A 22,281-nucleotide genomic window follows, 5' to 3' on the forward strand; every position below is an offset into this window, starting at 1 on the left:
GGTGCGCGTTGTCAGATACCACAAAATCTTCTTAGGAAATTTTTCTAACCTGTGCACTTTCAGAACAGGTCACCCACACGGGGGTCTTCTCTGAACACAGAAATGGTCTCAGGAAGGTGTTCCTCTTATAAACAAGTAGCGAACTGGGCATTCCCATCGATGAACCCTTGGCTGTTACAACTTGAGGGAAGAGCCCAGGTCCCCAAGTTACGATTTTGATATCATATGAGAACAGACCTCATTCACTGACATTCTTGTGAAGGCAGTTTGTTCACAGAGCAAAGATTTGCCGAACGCAGATCCCAACATTCAAGCTCCATCCCCTGTGTGAGGAAAGAAAACCTTTCTTTCCTTAGGCTCCGCGGCAGACACCCGCAGCTGCGGCTCGTCCGCAGCCGCTGCCGGCCCGGCGAGCCCCGCGGGGCTCTGGGGGACGCAGGAGGAGCCGCGGCAGCCCCTCAGCAGCCCCTCAGCCCCGCGGCAGCCCCTCAGCAGCCCCTCAGCCGCCCCTCAGCCGCCCCTCAGCCCCGCGGGAGCCAAGGAGCCGCGGCGGGATCCCTTCAGAAGTGTCAAACGACGTGGGAAGAAAGAGTCGAGAAACTAAAGTAAAAAGTACGGAAACCAGCCAATCCTGGGCATTGCCGTCTTGGTTTTAACTCTGGCAGTACCGATGACAAGCAATAAAACGTTTGTGCTTTACGTTATCGCAATACCTCAACTAACGGAGCCCAAGAGGAGGCGGTCGCCCCTGAGCTCGCGCGGGCCGGCTCTGCCGGGGGGCCCGGGCACGGCGCCGGGCTGGCTCGTGGCGCCGGGCAGGACCCGCTGCCCGACACACCGAATGTCCGAGCCCAGCGCTCGGCCTTGAGCCTTCCCCGCACAGCGCTGGCCCTGCTGTCCCCGCGGCCCCCTGGGGACGCACCCGCAGGTGTGGAGGGCGGCCGCGCCCCTGGTGACGCGCAGCCCTCAGGCACCGCCGCCGTCAGGGGTCCCGCGCGGCCCCCAGCCCGGCCCGCGGGGCGGCGCATGCGCGCGGGGCCGCGGGGCAGAGCAGCGCGGGCAGCGATGGCCGGCGGGGAGCAGCGGGCGCCCGGCGGCCCCGAGCGGGTGGCGCTGAAGAAGGAGATCGGGCTGGTGAGCGCCTGTGCCATCATCATCGGTAAGGGCACCGCGGGCCGCCCCGCCGCAGCGCTCACAGCCCTGCCACTCGGCTGTGCTGGCGCCGCGGCGGGGGCTCGGGACCGGCCGGCGCGGGGCCAGGCGGCGGTGCGGCGATGCGCGGCTCCGCGGGCAGGTGTGCGGCACGGGCGAGGGGACAGCGCGCCGCTGCACCGAGCGGCTCGGCCGGCGGCGAGCTGGGCGGCGAGAGGCTGACACACGGGGTGTGCTGGGCTGCCAGCTGCAGTGAGCCCCCTCTGCCCAGTCGTTCAGCTGAGCGCCAAACCGTGAGGTTTCCTACGGTCTCTTCCTGATGCCCGGTGAGCTGCTGAGGCTTCTGCGGCGCTCACTTGCCAGGCTAAGCCAGGTTGTTGATTCGTTTATCTACCTGAGATCGGAGCTCTGCAAAGTGCAGGTGGCGGCGTGGGCTCTCGGCAGGCGCTGCCGGGGTGTCCGGAGCCGCGGTGGGGCAGCGCCAGCTGGCAGCGGGGCTGTCCCGCAGCAGGCACGGCTCACACCGCGGGCAGAGCGGGGCTGTCCCGCAGCAGGCACGGCTCACACCGCGGGCAGAGCGGGGCTGTCCCGCAGCAGCGATGGCTCACACCGCGGGCAGAGCGGGGCTGTCCCGCAGCAGGCACCGCTCACACCGCGGGCAGAGCGGGGCTGTCCCGCAGCAGGCACCGCTCACACCGCGGGCAGAGCGGGGCTGTCCCGCAGCAGGCACCGCTCACACCGCGGGCAGAGCGGGGCTGTCCCGCAGCAGGGATGGCTCACACCGCGGGCAGAGCGGGGCTGTCCCGCAGCAGGCACCGCTCACACCGCGGGCAGAGCGGGGCTGTCCCGCAGCAGCGATGGCTCACACCGCGGGCAGAGCGGGGCTGTCCCGCAGCAGGCACCGCTCACACCGCGGGCAGAGCGGGGCTGTCCCGCAGCAGCGATGGCTCACACCGCGGGCAGAGCGGGGCTGTCCCGCAGCAGGCACCGCTCACACCGCGGGCAGAGCGGGGCTGTCCCGCAGCAGCGATGGCTCACACCGCGGGCAGAGCGGGGCTGTCCCGCAGCAGGCACCGCTCACACCGCGGGCAGAGCGGGGCTGTCCCGCAGCAGGCACGGCTCACACCGCGGGCAGAGCGGGGGGGCTGTCCCGCAGCCGTGGCTCACACCGCGGGCAGAGCGGGGCTGTCCCGCAGCAGGCACGGCTCACACCGCGGGCAGAGCGGGGCTGTCCCGCAGCAGCGATGGCTCACACCGCGGGCAGAGCGGGGCTGTCCCGGAGCAGGCACCGCTCACACCGCGGGCAGAGCGGGGCTGAGCTGCTGCTCCCGAAATAGAGTCAGGACTGGGAAATTAGGGCACAGTGTGCTCAGCTCTGTCCCTCCGTGTGCTCCATCAGTGCTGGAGGTGTGGGGGCAGGCGTGGGGCAGGAAGATTGGCCCCGGTGAATAAAAGCAGCCTGTACTAACCCAGTCAGCCTCAAAACCCCGTAGGAAGACCCAGCCGTTCCTGTCACCAGGACCTGGGGACAAGGCTCACAGTGACACTTCTGTCAAGGTCCACGGCAGCACGGGGAGGTAACAGCGGGCACAGCAGGATCTGCCGCATCCATGGGAATGCACTGCTGAGTGGCAGAACTGGCTGAGACACCCCGATGTGACTCTGTGGTTGATGCCACCAAGCTTGAGGAAGAGGACTTCACTGCATGCTTCCTATAGGTGATCATAGTGCCCTAGTGCAGTTTGTGCTCTTAGTCATGTATGCATCTATGTCCAATGTAGGTGGATGTGGTCTTGCAAAAAAAAAAAAAAAAAATCAATGCCATTGAATGGGATCATTGTGATCAAGGCTGTTAGGCTGTTACATGAAAGGAAAATATTTCAGTCCATTTCCATAGTGAAACACTGAAATCTGTATCTGCAGTTTTTGCGGAGATGTGTTCTACATATCCAAAGATACCTTCATTTTGAATCCCTCAGCATATTTAAGGGGAAAATCTCAGTTCTGGATCTCAGTGGAGCACAGATGACCTTGTGTTAGAGCAAAGTATTGAGTGCTGCACGTTGCTGTAGGTAAGGCATTTCCAGGGTTAGGTATTCCCCGAGTTGCTATTGGCCATAGGGAAGATTTATGGCATCTCTATTGTTTGTTAGGTATTACAGAATGGTACCTTGAGACTGCTACCCTTCTCTCCCAGTCAACCTTTCATCAACCTTACTTGCAATATCCTGCAAGCAGAATTCATATATGTCATGCCTGTCCAAAATAAATCTTGTTAAATAGCCTCTCATCTAATCAGGGACATTTGAGCAGAGAAAAGCACTGACATTTCTGATAAACTGTAGTACTCTCAAGTGGTCTAAGTATTAGAGAAGGTTATCTGCTTTGCCACATAAAGCCTAACAATTCTTCTGCAAATTTCCCCATATTTTCATGGAAAACATTTGAAACACAACCATAGGATCCCATTTTTTAGTTTGATTTGTTTGTGTGCAGATGCATGAAATTACATCACATATCAAAGTCTTCTGTAACAAAGTGGTATGCAGTAGGAATATAGTCTGGCTTTGTAGGTGCCACTGCATAAAACATGACAGCCTCCAATCAGAGGACACTGTAAGTTACATCAGATCAGCTTGCAAGCCATTACTGGAGTTAACTCAATGAAATCTTATTTTAAATTCCTTTATAAAAAAAAATAACTAGTTGATCCAAGTTGATATTAGGCAACTAATTAACTCACAAATTTTCTGTTTGATAGAATTTAACACAGCCCAAAGATTTACTTCCAAATGATTCAATGGCATGGAAAAAGCAGATGCAGTCAGTGTGTCAGAGCCTGTGGAACAGACCAAAGGACAGACCTGGACTTTTGTGTCAGCCATCATATTGGATTTCCTGGTTTTGAGTGGAGTAGGGAAACCCATTTCAAAGGTTTAGACATCAGATTCTGATGCATCCCACAGCAAAGTCATACTGAGAACATACTTCAAAATACCAAGAAAACCAGAAATTGTTTTTGAAAAAAACTCTTCTTGCTCTGTATGGACATAAAGATTATGCTTTCTTATTTTTCTTTAAATGTTCTTGCAGGTACAGAAAATGTATGAGCATATTTTTATATTATCAAGTAGAAGTTTGATGCTGTGATCTGCCAGCATTACTCTAAATGTTCTGGTTTAGCTGACTGTTCTACAATTCTAATCAGCTGCAGGATGGATATAGAGAATTATAATCTCCTAGTAATTAAGAAGAGGAAACATGAGGCAGTATTTGAAAAATACTGTAAATATGAGTTTATAAATACAGGATTGATAAGCTTGTGGTTGCCTTCTAATTCTGCTTGTTTAAAATAAGGTATTATATGAGTTGCAGAGCTGGGGAGTCAGACAGTGCTAGGGAGCACTCAGAAAGCAATGACATGGAGTGAGAGAAGGCTTGGGGGTGGGAGCACACTGTATTTGAGAGTATTCCACTAATGCAGGATGTAGTCTGTAGAATTTGCAGTCTGTTAGTAGTACTCCATCAGAGCTGCAACCAAGAGAATAAAAACAACCTCTCTGGATACATCGCATCATCCAGGTTGAACATGCCCAGGCTGTTGGAGCTCAGGAGGGGCTCAGCCTGCCCTGGGGGTATGGGGCACATCCTGGTTCAGGAGCACGGAGGGAGGGCACAGGCAGCCTGGATCCTGCCATACCCTGTGCTAATTCCCTGGAAAACAGGTCTTCCTTTTCAATCTTCTTGACATGCTTTGAATTGTAGGGCAATTTTCTTACTACTTTTACAACAGAGGTATTTATCAACACAATAAATTGCTATGATGTCTTAATGCACTCACAAAACTCATCCTTTCAAATTTTTATCCTCCTTTTATAGAGGTTTGAAGGGTTTTGCCATAAGAAGTACCATTCATCTAACAAAAAACTATGCAGAAAAAAAACATAATAAACTACACCAAATTAAGAATGTGTCTTTCCTATATCCACCCCATAGAACAGTCTCCTGATCTCTTCCAGCAGCCTAGCTTTTGTACTACAGAAGTCTGTCTTTCATTACTTTATTTATATTTTTTACTTGTTTACAAACAAGCCTGATTAGAGAAGAAGGCTATTTCCAAAGTTTATTTCACACTGAGGCAGAGGACAGCTCTTCTGAGTATCCTGATGTAAATACAGGTACTGAATATAGAACCTTTAAATAGAGACTGGTAGTTAATGACTGTAAAACTGAAGAGTGTTCAGTAGTAGTAACAAATCTTTCTGACAATTCATCTCTGTCATAGAAAGAGCACTTTTGAAAAGTGCCTGAGACATGGCCTGTAGAAGCACCCAAACTGCTCTGTCTCAAACATGGTTATATGTAGTGGAAACAAATCTCTCATGGGCTCCAGACATTAATGATCTAATGCACTCACATGCACTGCAAATCAAGCTTGCCAATACTTAAATGAAGTATACAGCTTAAAAAGTAGTGACATATATGTGTTATTATGTCCTAGATAGTAACAAATAGATAGTAATTGTTTGAAATCCACACTAGATTTTATTTAGCAGACACAGAAATCAATGCTGTATTTGACTGAACAGTTATTTCATGCACATACAATCAGCTGGCTTTACATCTCATTTGTAGAACTGTGTGTGTAATTAAGATTATTGCATGTGCATTTTCTTTGAGCACAGGCTTCTTAGCTACACAGTGCCTTCCTTGGAGTCTTGCCTGTGTAGATAAACTTCTTACTAAGTAAGAAGTTCCATGACTTGATGTAATTTCTAACAGATTCCATTGTTCTTTAGAAAAGTACAAGAACTAAAAAGTGCAGGCTGATTAATGTCTTATACCAGCCTGGTTCTTTGGGTCTGAACAACAAAATTCACTGCTCCTCCATTAGAAATGTATATTTAACTGTATTCACAAATTGTATATATAACACATGTAAAAAGGATTGTTTGACTGTTTAATACAGGTCAAGTAACATTATATAAAACAAACAGTTAAACATCTCTTAAAACCTTTATTTGTGTGCTTGTAAAACTGCATGAAAGTAGCCATAGGGTCATACTAGCATTATGATGAAATCTGTTGTATACTTGTGAGTGATTTAATATCAGGTTATATGAGACCTACTAGAAGGCTTACAAATTGAACTACAATGAAATACGTCAGCTACAACTAAATACATCTCCTTATTTTGCTGAGCACAGGCAGTCAAGTTATCTGCATCAGCTGACTTGGCATTGCTTAAAACATGCTTGTGGTACTTACTCTGCTCACACATGAATTTGATGTAAGATCCCTTATAAACTGGGTCCTGATTCAGGTCCAGTGACAGCAACAAAACTATGTTCAGCTGACCAGTGAGCAGTATGTTCAGTTTTTGCTAGTTCTGAAAGTAACTTTCTGGAATTTATCTGTCCAATTGCCCAGAGAGCAGCACAGGCTTACTTCCATGCCAGCTGACCTCAGCCAGCCACCCAGGGGATGGTCTCAGCAGAATGCCCCAAGCTGAGAAAGCTCCTTCCATCAGAGATGCTTCCTTAGGCAGAGTTGTCCCAGGGTGTAGTGCAATTTACTGCCTACACCATGGTAATCCAGCAAGAGAACAGCTGAGTTGCCTTGGTGGTAATTATATCTGCCTGTCATCATACTTATACATAAATAATTGCATATGTATGTACATGGAAGTTTTTATTTGCATAAATATCACTTCCAACTGCAGCACTCCAATGTGACTTTTCCTCCTTGTCAGTAACAAAAAAAACATTTGCCAGCCTTCCTGTGTGTCAATTATCTGTCTCCTTACTGCTGTGCCTCCTGCCCTTCTGACATCCCTTAAAATCCCACAGATAGTCTTTGTTGGCAGAAACCTAGGCAGGAACAGGATTCAGCAAGCTGCTAGCTTAGCATTGGGGAGAGAGAACATGTGGAACTGGGAATAGCCTTCATATTTCTCTTTTTCAAGTGGAAATGGATAGTTATTGATGTACACTGCTTGCTGTATCCTCTCTGGTCATGTTTCATGTGCTTAAGTGGACTGGTTTTGGTCATTGAGTCAGACCCATCTGTTAATCAAGTAACATTTCAAATCATTAGGAGATCATTACTAGTCATACCCAATGGACTTCACTGGAGTAGTACCCAAGTTACAGGACTGCAGCAGAAAGAAAGATGTATGAAAAAAAAAAAGCAGAGAACCACCACCCACATTACTGGATGATTTTTCCTGATTTTTGTGCTCCTGCCTGGAGTCACAGAAAACAGTGTTGTTGCAGCAAGAATTTTCTCCCTCTCTGAATCCGTGAGAGAGCATTTCACTTTTATAGCTAGCTGAAGTTTCAGGACACACTTTTGTTTGGTGACTTGTGAGAGTAATACAGATTACACTTCAGTGCTTCTTTCTCAAAAAAAAAAAAATTGTTTCTAGACGCTTTAGAAAGGAGTCAGCCTTCCTTATCTGTTACATACCTTGCTAACTAATATTTTGAGCATGTAGTTCCACATGGCACTTACTGGTGAAACACACAAAGTATTTACAAATGCACAACTGTTGGGGTTTTTTTTCAGGGCAATAGTTCAGGATCTAGCTCTGGACTGTAGAGAACTGTAATTCAATGTCTTGTCCTCTCATAAATGCAAATTATGGTTTAGTAAAGTCAGCAGTCAATCTTTGTTTGAGATAAATGACGTGTATTCCTTATTAGTGAGAAGCCACAAAGACAATTTTGAGGGACTTGTGAATGTTTTTTTTCCATACAGCCCAGAAGCTTAGGCTCATATTCAAAGCTGCTGAAAATTACATGTCCACGTTCCATATGTACATTTAAGCTGATAAGTATCCATAATTTGGTATGGTACCCAATAGGAAAAAAGGTTCATACTACTGAGAAAGATCTGATCCTGCAGCTGGAAAAAAAGAAAGCTGGAGATCACAGAATTCACAGAATCACTGGGCTGGAAGAGACCTTCAAAATCAGGAGTCCAACCCAGCCCCAACACCCCAACTAAACCCTGGCACCCAGTGCCACATCCAGGCTTTGTTAAACACACCCAGGGATGGTGACTGCACCACCTCCCTGGGCAGCCATTCCAGAACTTTATCATTCTTTCCATTAAAAACTTTTTCCTGATATCCAACCTGTATTTCCCTTGGCCCAGCAGATGCTCATCCAAAATGCAATTTACATTTATCACCCTTAAAATATAATAGCATGATATTTTAAGGGTGATACCATTCCCATGTTCTTCAAGACTGTTCCAACATACGTTCTCCATCAGAATTGTTTGGGGTAGCCTTTCACTTGAGTTTAGGGAGCTGAAAACAAGCTGCAGTTTCACTTGGAAGTAAAAACCATGGCAAAGTTCAAATTAAGGTTGGTAAAAATTCAGGGAGATTCTGCAGCTTCTCTGGGCTAGCAGCTTACCTCTGAGACTAAACTGACTTGCAGAGGAAGCCTGAAAAGGAGCTGTAATTAGAAATTCCTGCGGCGGGGGGGGAAGAGCCCTAAAAGCCTTAACTTTATATTTTTCTTTAGTGAATATTTCTGGAGAAAGAAAAGGGTTTTATTTGTCCACAGATGTGCCTTTCTGCTGCAGTCTACATCCAGGAGAATTCAGCATGTGAAGTCCCACATGTACAATATGAAGAGAAAAAAAAAAAAAAAAGCTGAATTTGTATTTTTCTGCAACTATTGCCACACAATTCTTTTTCCATGTCATTACCCATCAAGTATTCATTGACTGATGGCTTTGGTTTGAGTGGATTTAGTTTGGGTGAGTTTTGCTAGTTTTGGGGGGGGGTTTTACCTTCCTGCCTTCTAAAAAAAGTAGAAAATTCTGATTGAGACACAGCGACTCTGATCACAAGGCTGAAGCAATGAGCTCTCTGCAGGGAATGCCAGGAGTTCAGATACCCTCCAACAGAAACTCCTTCCTTGACAGATGAACTAACAAAGGTAGCATCCTTTGGTAAGTGTCTCACTCCTGATCTGGCAGGACAGTGCCTGCTTTCAGCAGTGCCATAAATCTCCACTCGTGTTCCCTTTTCCTGTGCCTTGCAGCTCATTTCCTTCTAGCATAATGTAGCCTTTTCTGTTGAGAAAGTCTGCTCTGCTTTGGCAGGCTCACAACAAGCAGAAATGGTTTGGTGGAGGTTTAGCTTTTTTTTGTTTGCAGCTTTCCATGTGCCAAACTTTTCCTTTTGAGACCCTGTTTTTTGTTGTACTGTGGGGGGAGTTTCTACTAGCTGCCACACTTTTTTGTCATCTTAATTGCAGCATTATAAAATGAGAAGGCATTTGTCAGTACTGAAGTGCCCCAAATATAAAACATCCTAACAGTGTTGTGTTATTCTGCTGGTCCTTAAAAACCCAGAACTCTCCCAAAGAGTTTTTTAGCAGATGTTCCATGGCAAAGAGCAGGGAGCCAGCAATCCAACATTGACTGAGCATCTCAACACCCTAATTCCTTTTAAAATGCCTGTAGCCCTCTCTGTACAGTGAGAGAGCATAGAGAATATGCAAGCCCTGTTGTCCTGCAGAAGAAAGATATGTGTAGTAGTAAATACATTTATTCATGTCAGCCTCCACAAAATCTCTTTATGCAGTATTAGTTTATTCTCCTCATGTTTTCTTCTGGCACTGGCCTTTGCAAGTCAGGAGGAAAAAGCAAGATTTGAAGAGTGATTGTCTACAGACTGATCCCATCTTCAGGAACTTGCAGATGCTGGTTTTCTGATTGCAGGGTAATGTACAAACCAGTGCAGTGTTAGGGTGAGCTGTTTAAATTCTTCCTTCTAGACATGGTTCATCATCTCTTTCAGGCAATAGAGACAAATTCCACTGGATCTCAGAGCAAGGAAAGTGGTGAAGACTATACTGCTGATGTTTAAGCCTGAGGAATTTCTGTCTCACTGAGTAATGGAATAACCCCTGGAGCTGAATTGCTCTGATTCATTTAACACTTTCTTTAGCATAGTACCAAAGCTTACAGAAAACTAAAATCTTTTTGCATCTGAAAATCAAGTTGAATTCTTTTTTATCTGATCCTTAAATAATGGTGTAATCACACTTCAGATATGGGACCAAAATACCAAAAGTGTAAAACATGCCATTTAAAATCAGTAAAACATTACAAAGGTTACCTCTAACTCCAAGAAATAGGTCAGTGATCTGGATGAGGGGCAGTTTTTCTGCTGTGAAAAACAATAGCTCTTTCATCAGTTATATGAAGCTGCTTAATCTAGATCAGGCCAAACATCTTAAAATAGTATACCACAAAAAATTATGTTTGAACAATGTAAGGGCCTTATTTACATCCAGGAGAAATCAAGTTAAGGAACTCTGTTGACTGCACTGGGTCAGAGAGCTAAAATCCACAGTATTATTGTGATCTGTGGCAATGAATGTCACAAGGCTGCCCTTCACAAAATTTCTAATTCACATGTAGCACTGGTCAACACACAGGCAGGGTAATTATTGTACATTAACTCTGGGTTAGAAAATCACACAGTCAATATTAAGAGTTGCTCTCTTATAGAGATGCATCCAGACAGTGGAAGACAAAAGTTGAGGTCTGAATATTGAAACACTTTCTCTGTAACACAAGGGGTTTTGTGAAAAGGCCATTGCACTTTTGTACACGTATATGACATTATCAGCTACAGGTGTGACAAGAAAAAACATCCTTGCTTGGCTAGTCTCCCAGTTCCTCAGTATCTTCCATGTTTTTGCTGTTAAATTGTGTAACTATCCTGAAAGAAGTAGAAAAAGCTATTAACAGGTGCCATGTATTCCAGGTTTTTAACGTTATTGTGCTGTGAGATTGCTCCTGGTCAGGCCCCACGGAGAAGGCTGATGAATCCAGAAGAGTTTCTTGCCTCCCTGCCCACCTGTGCCTTGGAAAGAATCAATATGTGTTTCTCCATAAACCTGAAGATAATGACTGCCAAGGAATGAGGACTTACAGCTTTGAAGTGTGTGCTTTTATATCATAAAAATTCATCCTTTTGTACAAAACACACAAGGGATCATTTTTTCTTAGGGAGTTGCAAGAAAAGGACTGAAAAGAATGAAAATGTGGAGTTGAGTTCCTTGTCTGGATTATTTCAAAATTCTTTAGCAGCTCTCCCGAGAGCTTAATAGGACAGGACTTACTTGTTTGTTTTAAGGGAGGTCACCTCAGACTATATTTCATTTTGATTTCCCCATGGCTTATTTTTTTCTCTGCTCAGATTTTGTCCCATTTCGATAGCAGACTTATTCTTTGGTATCTGGGATTTCAAGCCTTGTTTTATCACTAATGTAAAACAACTCAGACAGTTCTGATGTCCTGAAAGGGATAAGAAACTGTATCAGAAATGTCATTCTGGGTCTCCAGAAATACAGGTTTCTTTTTTCTGATGCTTTTAAATGCAGTTTGAAAACTCGAAAAACCATACATTTTGGAAACATACATAATCAAGTGTTTTTATAAGAGTCTTGAAAATAGTAATAGCCTTAGTTAGTACAAAAGAGCAGAGAGTATCCAAGCTTGTTAAGCTTGCAAACACTGTACTTTGACTCAAGTAAATTTAAAAATAGCTGAATCAGTATTTTAAAGTATAAAGGAAAGAAGTGTTTGATTCTGGTGCTGTCTTCACATGCCTAGCCTTTAGCTTGAAAGGGATTTCCATGTGTGTGATAGAATTAAAATATTTGTAATTTTTAAAAAAGCTGACAAAAAAGCTGACAAATCACATTTTTTGTACTCCTGCTAGTAGATCTTGTTGCAATTAAGCCATTTCTTATGGTAAACTCTGCCAGAAACCAGTAGGACACAATGTCTCCATGTTTTTTGGTTGTGGACAGGGCCAGTTCCCTAGCAACACAGCAAGATTTAAGCAGACTTTACAAAAGGTGCCCAATCCTGTACATATTACGAGTGCATGCAGAAGGAATAGCTCTCCTTCACATTCTGGTGCTCCTGACAGAAAATTAAAGACCCTTTTCTTAACTGGTCCCCAGTCCCTCAAATCCTGCTGAAGGCAACAGGAGTGGAGGACTTCATTGCCTCACAGGATCAGGTTTTTAATTAAATGAAAGCAGCTAGATTCAAGACTCATTAATCCTTTATTGGCCACATACCTGGGCGAGGTTGGCAGTCAGAGAATGAACCTTGCTGTGTTCAGCTTGCACAGCAGAGAGCAAAGCCATGAAGTGTAATCTGTTCTCATTAATTGAACTCACAGGGGCCAGTCCCATTCACTGTTTTACCACAAATCCAAAAATGAACACTCTTATCACTGACCAAACATAGGCAGGGACAGGAGCAGCCTCCTGGCTGCCCTTTGCAGCTCGTGGGGATCATCCTCTGTGTTCAGACAGGGAAAGGGGCACACAAAGGGCAAAAGGAGCAAATTCACTTTGAGCCACCCACTCACAGATCCTCCCTGAAGAGAGGTCTGTGAATACACCATCTACTGAAATGCCTTTGTTTCCTTTTGAGGCCCTCTGAAATAGTCTGAGATTTGGCTGCTCAGAAGGACTAGAACTGAAAAACCAAAAACCAAGGAGAAAACTTCTGTAAAGTGACATTTATAAAGAGCATGCTTCAAACATAAGTCTGATACTTTAGGAAACCAGGAAAGAAGAAAACAAGACAGATCTCCAAGCTCTTACAAAACTGTAAGAGAAGCTATAGATTATAAGCAGGGTCCCATACACTGTGATGGCAGGGCTGTTCAAGTCTGTGTTAACATCTGTTTTGCAGGATTGGCTAATTTAATTCCACGTTTCTGTGTACTCAGACTATTCTATGAACAAGTTTTTCTGTTCAGGGGGCAGGAGTGACATTCTTTTGATGAATTTTTTTATACAGCTGGTCAACTGCTTAGGTAAACCTGTTACATAAAGACATCAGTGGGCAACATGAAGTCTCATAATTCTGAAGATGATATTTAATTTCAACAGATACTTGTGATAGTTGCAAATACAAGATTCATACATGCATAAGAATATTATATAGCAATGTTACTAACTCCTGATCATATCACAACAGGTCCTTAAATTCCCTGATCAAAGATATTTAAGGACTGCAAGAAAAACTGCCATTTCTTTTGGAAATCCAGGAGCTTCTAGTTCTCTGCAGTAAAATTGTCTAAACCTGTTCTTTAAAATAAATTATATATTTAAAAATAAAGTCAAGATACAAGTCAGCACATGAGGACAGCAACACAGCATCCTAAGTGGTGTCTGTTAAGTGTATACTGCGCTGATAGGTGTTTGTAAATCTCATTTAAACTCAGGTTGAGCTGTTTACCAAAGTGCATTTTGAGTTAAGTGCAAGCTTTAAGTCAGATATCGTTGTGCAATAGCCGTACACAACCCAGGAAGCATAAATACCTTTTTTTTTTTTTTTTTTTTGCTTTTAAACTCCACCTCAGTTCATTGACCATTGCCTATCTTTGTATTCCTTGATAAAACATAGATAAAGCCACTTAGAGATGTAAATGATGAGATTACCGTGCTAAGAGGTAAAACTAACACAGATTTACAGCCAGAAGAATGTAAACTCCAGAGATTGAATGATTTCCGTTTAAGGAGGTGTGAAACCTGCAACAACCCCAAGCTTTGCTAAGAAGTTCGTGTCTTGTTTACATCTGCATCCAAAATAAGGTTGTGTAAGATCCTAGGCAATGGCAGCAGACCTTACAGGAGACTCTGAATCAATCTTTCTTCTCAATAACATGAGCTGTAACACAACAGTTGATGTATTTGGATGATTTGTTATTTCCATTTTCATATAGCTTCGTTTTAAATATGTATTGCTAGGAATTTCAGTTCAGGAAGGCACTTTGAACATTTTAGCCTTTTAATATTCAGAGTAATATTGAAGAATAAGCTTTACCTTAAAAGTTTATCATACTGAAGTTCCCATTATACCGCTTCAGAAATCAAGGATTAAGTGATGCCTGGTTTAGAGATGCTCTTAATGGATCCCAAGTTTGCAGAAGCTGGGTAAGCACAGTCAAAAATCCAGCAACTAGCGTGAGTCTGAGGACACTTCTGCAGGGCTCATCTTCGTGGGATCAGAGAAGAAGGCATAAAACCCAGTAATTTGAGAGAAATGAAAAGGCATGAGTGGGAATTAGGTTTTGCTTTATTTGCAGTTGAGCAATCAAGTTCAAGCTGTGTTTTTCCTCCAGACCTCTCATTCCTGTAATGCTGCCCCATAAATCCCCACACTGTCCCTTGGCTGGTGCAGAGCACATATGGGTTTTTGGCAGCCATAGCTGAGGGTTGCAAGGACACCAATACGTGCAAACAAAGTTTTTAATTTGCAAGGAGGAACATTTTTCACAGCAGAAAGCTGCAGAGGTAAGCAGGGAGTGTGGAGCAATGGGGGGATCAGAGAGATGTGCCAGCTTCCAGGCTGGTTTCTTCCTCTAGAGCCTAGACTTGTCTAACAAAAAAATCCTTCTCTGTGCTCTGTAACTCCAAATTGCATCCTGATGTTTTATTTAATCTTTCTGATTTGGCCAATGACACATCCATGAGGACTGACAGCTTTCAGGAATGAACAAGCAAGCAAGAGGCTTTCCCACTGGGTAGCAGCTGCTGATGGATTTTCCAGACTGAATAATCTGTTCACCATGATCAATCACAATGAGAAAAAAGAAGAGAGTAAGGGGGAGAAAAAAGGGCAAAAATCCAGCATTTTCCATAAAACAAATTACGCTTCAAAGATGGTGCAGGGGTCTTTACCACTGGCATGAGTAGGGCTGAAGGGTGGCCTGCTAAAGAGCTGTGTGTGTCATACTGTCCTTTTCTGAGCCACAGCACTCCCCAGCACAGCTGAACTCTTTGGCTGTTTTTACAGCTGAGTTGGTGAGCTTTACAGCAGCATTTTGGAACTGCTTTTCTTCTTGGTAAATACCAAAAATCACTGCAAGTGTAGAGGGCCCTGTCAGAGCGCTCCCAGAGATGCAGCTGTCACTTGTGGGATTTCTCAGCTGAGGGACAAGCATTAAATCAGCTGAATGGGCTGGCATCTGCCCCTTCAGCCACCACAGAAGGACCAATCTCCACTGTCACATGCTTTCCTTAAAATCAGAATTTATCAGTCACACAGTGTCCTAGAGAAGACCCCCACGTCCTCCAGCATGCTTGCAGGGCAGAGCTTTACACACTGCCCATTTCTCCATCAGGGGATTTAACAACACATTTCTGCCATTTGCAGGTAAAATTCCCAGTCAGGATATCGAGATCCAGAGAGCACAGAAACCAGATGTTGGACAGATACCAAGGGCCAAAACATAAAGCTGCAGTGCTTCTAGGGAGCAGTCAGTGGGCAGTGCTGCATGTTCTTACCAGGGCAGTCCAGGCATTGGCACAGGGGTTTCCCCATATCCCTCTCACAACACCAAGGTAGGCTTGGCATTCAGTTTCTCTTTGGAAATTAGTAGGAGGGTTGAAGCCTCTCTCCTTTGCTTCAAGGGTCACAGTAGCTCCTTTATTGCTGAAGTCCCAAGGTCAGGGGGGAAGTTTGAGCCTCTGTTCCCTGTAGACCCAGGTACCACTGCCAGTGGGGATGCAGTGGGAACCACCCAAAAGGACTGCTCTGCAGCTGTCTGTGGGCTTCCCTCACCCTTACCTGGCAGCACTGCCCTGCAATAAACCCTGCCAAGGCCCCTGATGACAAGGAATAAGGCAAAGGAGGAAGGTGCAATATGGAGCTCAGCAAAAGCAGCAGGTTGTAATCCCCTCCTGGCACAGCTGTCCTGCTGCACAGGCTGCTCTGAGTGCAGCAGCACGTGGGAGCTCTCAGTGAGAATATCCCACTGAAAAAGTCACCCAGTCCCCAGGAGAAGGCTTTTCCTAATGCTTCTGCCTTATCGTTGCAGCTACGGAGAAGGGCAAGGGAGGCTGAGGTTTCCTCCTCATGGTAATGAAATGCAGCCCACATACCCCAACGCTGGCAAGAGAAGAGGAGAGCAAGTCAGAAGTTAAGGAAGTAGAGAAGTCAGACCAAGTACAAGAGTCAGAACAGAGGAGCAGGAAATAAAGCAGTGGACTGTGTGCCTGAAAAGAGGAGACAGAGCCTGCAGCCTGTGAAAGGATTAGCAGAATAAAAGGAGTTTCAGTTTAGAACAACAACAAAATCCTATCATAGAGGCTTTAACTTCTTCTTTGAAATAAACACACTGTAACAGTGTTACTCAAATAAAACTGAATAAAACCATGTACTAGCAGACATCTGTCATCTCTATTATTTCACGTGCTCCTAAGAGGCCTGATCCCCATCACCTCGTGGCCACTCACCTGCCTTAATGCAGATCTGTGCTCTGCACACATCACCTGAATGTTTGGTCTCCAGCAGGCCAGGACTGGCACTGACTGATGGGGACAACCAGGTTTCCTTCTCAGTTGTAGGCCCTGCAATTTTGGACCAAAGGACAGAAGGATTTGTGAATTCCTCTATCAAACCTAGTGTATGCCCACATACATACTCAGGAGAGCATGATGCTTGCAAGCCAGAGAACTGGGTCAGAGGTTCCAGTGCTGATTTCACCTATTGGAACATCTGCATTTGACTCAAGTACTATAATGAGAATATCCCCACATGGTATCTCCTTCAGTGAGGTCTTTATGGTACAGATGTGCCCTTCCTACAAGTAGTCAACACATGCCAAAGGAACCTCCTTTGAAAGCTGTTGTATTTTGTGAATACCATGTTACCAAAACAGAGGCTGAAAAGCTTTCTTGATGAAGTTTCTCTTGGTTAACCTGCTCCTGTTGAAGAAAAGTAATTGACAAACTATCACTAATTTTACAAAAAGGTAGAAATTTTAAACCACCACATTTTTGTGGGTTTAAGCTGCTGGGTACTTTGGCAGAGGTTGGATTACTAATGGCCTGACATGGTCAGTCTCCTGTGGCAAGCAGCAGGCTTCAGCTGAATAGCAAAGCACTGCAGTGCCATAAATGCATCTTGCAGGATTAGAGTACTGCATTCCTTTAGGGCTGCCTTCCACTGCCAGTGGAAAGGGAACCCAAACAAACCGTCATCATTAAGCAGTTTATATACCTTAAACCAGAGCCAAATGTGCAGCTTACTACTTTTAAAGAACCATTCAAATGGGCCCAGATATATTAGAGGTCCAGTGGAGACTGAAGTTAGCACAAATTTACCTTGATTGCTCTTCTCTAGATTGTGATTTTTCCATCTAGTTGCAGCACAGCTGCCTAACACACTCCCAAAATCACAACAATGCAGCTGCCATGCACAAGGTGTATCCACTTGCTAGTTCTGTTTATCAGTGGTGTTTGCAATTTAATAAGTCCTATATTTTCTTAAAATAACAGATGAGAGGGCAGAGGTTGTTCTCTGTCTGGGGAAGGACACATGCCATCATCCTGCAGACTGGTTGATTACAGGGAAGAACAGAAACCCAAAAATTTGGCACCCACAGTAACATTCACTGAAATTCAGGATAAGAATGATATTCCATCCTTGCCACAGCTCTTTGGGTTCTCCAGATAACAAATGTTTCCAGCCCATTTCCCACCAGATGGGCAAGTCTGCTTTTTCCCTGTCCTTCGTGCAGCTGTGCCTTGCTGAGCAGATATTGATTTTTAATATATATAAATTTAAATTATTTACAGCTCTCCACAGTACCTCATGCAATAGCAAAATCTAACCCTAATCACTGGAACAGACTGTTGCACACGTTGTAAGGCTGCATCAGGTACTATTAGTGAAGCTGTGCCTGAAATATTTACTTTCCTTAACTCAGTTTTCTATCCACACCTTTATTGTTAGAAAATTTTGATTGTTCAGGCCCTCATGGACTACACCTGCATATTTGTGCTCAGAAGGTAAATGATCGTCTTTATACATCTAACAGAAGTTAAGGAAAACACTTCTGTTAGTATTTGAAGCAGCATGATTTTTAAAATCTTTAAAGTTGTGTGTAGTATAATCAGATTATAAATTCTTAACACAGTAAAATCCAGTTGGAATGCTGGAACAGCAGTTTATAATGGCTGGTCATGTTCTGGCTTGTCAGGAATTTAACATAAATATTTGAAGTCAGGTGTTAAGTTTAATTTTGTTAAACACTAATCCCTGTAGACATTAAATTATCGCTGTTATTTTTACAGCCATTTTTGAGGGGTTTTTTTGCAAGCACATTAGCAGAGCAGCCATAATTCATTTTCCACTGATACAGAAGTTCCATTTTTTCACTTGCATATAAAATTAAATGGCTGTTATTTTAATGCCAGGCTTCATAGATCCTTTCACTCTTTATCTGTTTTTCATTAAGAGTTTTCTGAATGCTATTTAAAAACAAAGAACTCCAGGAAATTGCATCAAATACCTTAACTGCCACAGAGCCTAAATTCGTGTTTGACTAGAGGGTAAGAAAACTCACTTGAAGTGTTTGATGGTTTTAATTCCGTTGAGTCCCTACAGCCTAGCAATTTTTTAGACCTGTTGTCTTGATTCAGAATTTCATTTAGTCCTTGTATTTCAGTAGGGGAGGAGGGGACACTTCAATCCTTGCACTGGATGTGCACTTGTGTGGTGCATGGCAGCCTCCTCTCCCAGCACGTGCTGAGCCAGAGCTCCAGCTCAGCCAGGGCAGAGCTGCAAGTTTATTTGTTCTGAATAAACAGAGCCATTAGGACTGTCTGTACTGCCACAGAATTTCCAGTTTGCATCAAAATTATAAGCTGCTCATTTTACTTTTTGACTGGTTTTGTATCTGTGTCATGCCCTGAGGTCACAAAGGGGCAGTGGCAGTCAAAACCGGTCACTAACATCCTCAGCCGGGAGTGTTTAACTCCTGGGAGCCAATTAACTGGCAATTAGCTGCACCAGAAGCTGCTTCATTTAGCAGATTTCTGCTAAATACATACATAAATAAATATCGTGATGAGTTACATCGTCACCATTATTGACATAATCCACCTCATATTTAATTTGGATTTAAACAGTTTGCAAAGCACAATTCCTTTTGATTAAGCTTCTTTGTTGCTGTTGCCAAACAGGATTCTCAATTCTTTACAATATTTTCTACTGAAAAAAGATATATTTATTTATAATTCCTAGGCAGGATGCAAAGCTTCAGTATTTGTTGATAAGAGAACTTTTTTAAGCAGTGACACAGACTGTCATCCTGTTGGCCTGGGCAATGTCTACCTAGATGTGGGAGTCCTGAGAGAATGGGAGAAGTTTTTGATTATTATTCTATTCCCAGTGAAAACTGCCTGTTGAGGATACAGTATACCAATATATCAAGAGAGAGCTGTACCTGAAATCAGGTTGGTCACAACATTTACTTTAAAAGAAAAAAACAATCCCATTTTCTACAGCTTGCACACATTGACACCGAGTAACGGGTGCCAGATTGCCCTTCACAGTAAATACACCCAGACACACACTCAGACCATCTGTCACAGCTGCAGCAATCAAACACCCACTCTGCAGCTGGGGATAGAATGTCTGGTGATGCTCACACTGTGATTGAGCTGTCTTACTGGTTCCTCTAGTGATTCAGTAAACATGGGGTGGACCTGCACCACAGCGCTGAGGGCAGCAGGACACCCTGCACTGTGTCTGCTAACCCAGCGCTGCCTTTGGCATCACCTCCCCACCTGAGCACCTGCACTGGGGGCTGTGTGACCACCCTGAGTGTGCAGGACACAGGACAGCAGGACACCCTGCACTGTGTCTGCTAACCCAGCACTGCCTTTGGCATCACCTCCCCACCTGAGCACCTGCACTGGGGGCTGTGTGACCACCCTGAGTGTGCAGTGCCATCCCCTGAGGACAGCCAGCAGCACTCCAGGGAATGTGAGTGACTCCTGCAGCAGTCTGGAAGGATTCACGCTCATGAACCATGCTCGGTTCTTTAGCCTGCTATAATCCCTCACTGAACAACTAGGCACAAACTGATTTACCTCACTGTGGCCAGAACAAAATAAAAAGGCACAGAATTTCTTTGTCGTCAATACTTCACTTGGAAGGGGAAAGAGCTGCTTAGACAAATTACTGATCCACTCAGAATTTCAGATGTACAACAGATCTTTAAAGAAATGTGCATGCAATAAAAAGGCATGAGTGATATTTTTCTTTGCTAGCTATACAGGAAATTATTTGGTTTTATCCAAGCAAGACCAAATATGGTCTCTACATATAATAAATCCATTCTTACAGAACTGATGGACACTTTCAACTGGCTGCAAGATCCACTGTTTTCATAGTCTGTGTGTATTGTGGGCTGCAGATAAATAAAAGATGCCCTAAGGATTTTGCATACTAAGTGAATATACCAAGTATTGCCAAGTTCCTTTATTTTCTCAAAGGCACAGGGATACTGTTTTCCTTCAAGGTGCAGTTCTTGAAGTGTCTTGGTGAGAATTCAGCTTTTGTTTAAGAAATGAGTTTCAGTTCTCGTAGTTATAATAAAAGACATCAAAACCCCATACCTGACCCCAAATGCACTCTCATAGTTCAAAAGCCAAAGGCAAAATGAAAACACTGGATTTTACAATAAGCCAAATGTCCCAATTTTCACATCATTACCACAGTTCCCAAATGGTTTAGCTCTACATGAGGTGCTGACCTCAGAGCAAAACTACACACTGCATGTGTGTGACTGGGGTGGGAAACCCACTACAGGGCCAGGTCACAGAAGATCCTAAACATAATTAGAGAAACAGCTGGAGATTTGAAAGGATGAAGGGATTTGGCATTCTATTCACAGAAAACCAGGTTTGGGACCCACTTCCAGTGAGTCAGAGATGGAGCATGGCTGATGGCAGAGGCTGGACCCACCTCACAGCCGTGTGGCAGCAGCTGGTTTGGGTTCACCCCAGCCAGAACCCACAAGTTGGGCTGCTTGGGCTGAGCATGCAGCTCACACAGGACAGGCTGGGCTCCTCATCTGCACCTCTGTCTGAGCTGGAAACTGCCAGAACTTTCTTTGTCTGAGGGGAATAATTTCTGGGTGCAACTATCTGCAGGAGCAGGACAAGGAGCAGACAGATTTCTGGATGGTTCTTCCATGCAAACATTCTACTAATGTTTTACTACCAGCACTGCTGGATATGTTCCTTGACTGGAGAGATAAAAAGACACAGACATTTTCATTTTTTTTTTTTTCTTTTGTATTCCCCTCCCCCATTTCCTAACTTGACTGGAGAGATAAAAAGACACAGGCATTTTCCTTTTTTTTTTTCTTTTGTATTCCCCTCCCCCATTTCCTATTTTTCTAGGATGTGGAAACTGCTCTCAACATTGTCCCAAAAAAAAAAAATAATCATGACACTGGATAAGATCTCAGAAGTGATATATATATTCCAGGATATTTTGCTTGCCTTCTGACTCATAAGGGTTGGTAACATAATTTTTAAACAAAAGCTGAGGTTGTCATGGTATTCCATATTTGTGAAAAGGAGGAAAAAAGGCAACAAACACCAAGAAACAAGAGATGACACAATACCATGCTATGTATGGGAAAGAGTGCATATTGCATTTTCTCACCCTTAAAGCTGCTCACCAAATTCCTTCCAGTTCCTGCTGACCAAGACCTCCTGAAAACTGCTTCTCATCAGGCAGTTTCTGACATCTTAATTTCTGGAGCATTTCAGTATCTCCACCATACCTATTTTTAAACATGTCCTTCACCAAGTGAAGTGAAGGTACTTTTTGGGCACATTTTCCACATTCATGGCAGACTTTCATGAGAACATTTTGCTATCAGAAGGGGTGTAGCACTTCCACTCCTACTGATATGGCTTTTGCACATGTTGTGAGTGCAAAGTAATACAAAATCCATAATGACTTTGGAAGGTAATTTTGCCTTATTCTTTATTCAATCATGAAGGATATTACATTTTTAAAAAATATGATTCACTACTTAATTTACAAAAAAATCAGTAGAATGTTTATATGAAAGAACTATCCATACAATCTGTCTGGTCCTTGTCCTGCTCCTGCAGATAGTTACACCCAGAATGTATTCTCCTTAAAGAAAGAAAGTTCTGGCTGTTTCCAGCTCAGAGTTGCAGATGAGGAGGACTGCTTTGGCAGCCTTACCATAACCCTCTCCCTGCAGCTGCACCTCACCAGGAGCCAGCTCTC

At 44.2% G+C, this 22,281-nt stretch overlaps 1 protein-coding gene across 1 annotated transcript in view; it reads left to right on the top strand.

Annotated features, from left to right (window-relative positions):
* Positions 1–1,065: 1,065 nt before the first annotated feature.
* SLC7A10 (solute carrier family 7 member 10) overlaps positions 1,066–22,281 on the top strand; it is a 40,685-nt gene continuing 19,469 nt past the window's right edge. The window contains exon 1 of the mRNA XM_041490578.1: positions 1,066–1,159. Within this exon, the coding sequence (XP_041346512.1) occupies positions 1,066–1,159 (94 nt within the window). The remainder of the gene's footprint in view (positions 1,160–22,281) is intronic.

Source organism: Pyrgilauda ruficollis, unplaced genomic scaffold (genome assembly GCF_017590135.1).
Source record: "Pyrgilauda ruficollis isolate IOZ18807 unplaced genomic scaffold, ASM1759013v1 scaffold124, whole genome shotgun sequence".
In the NCBI taxonomy this organism is placed as follows: Eukaryota; Metazoa; Chordata; class Aves; order Passeriformes; family Passeridae; genus Pyrgilauda; species Pyrgilauda ruficollis.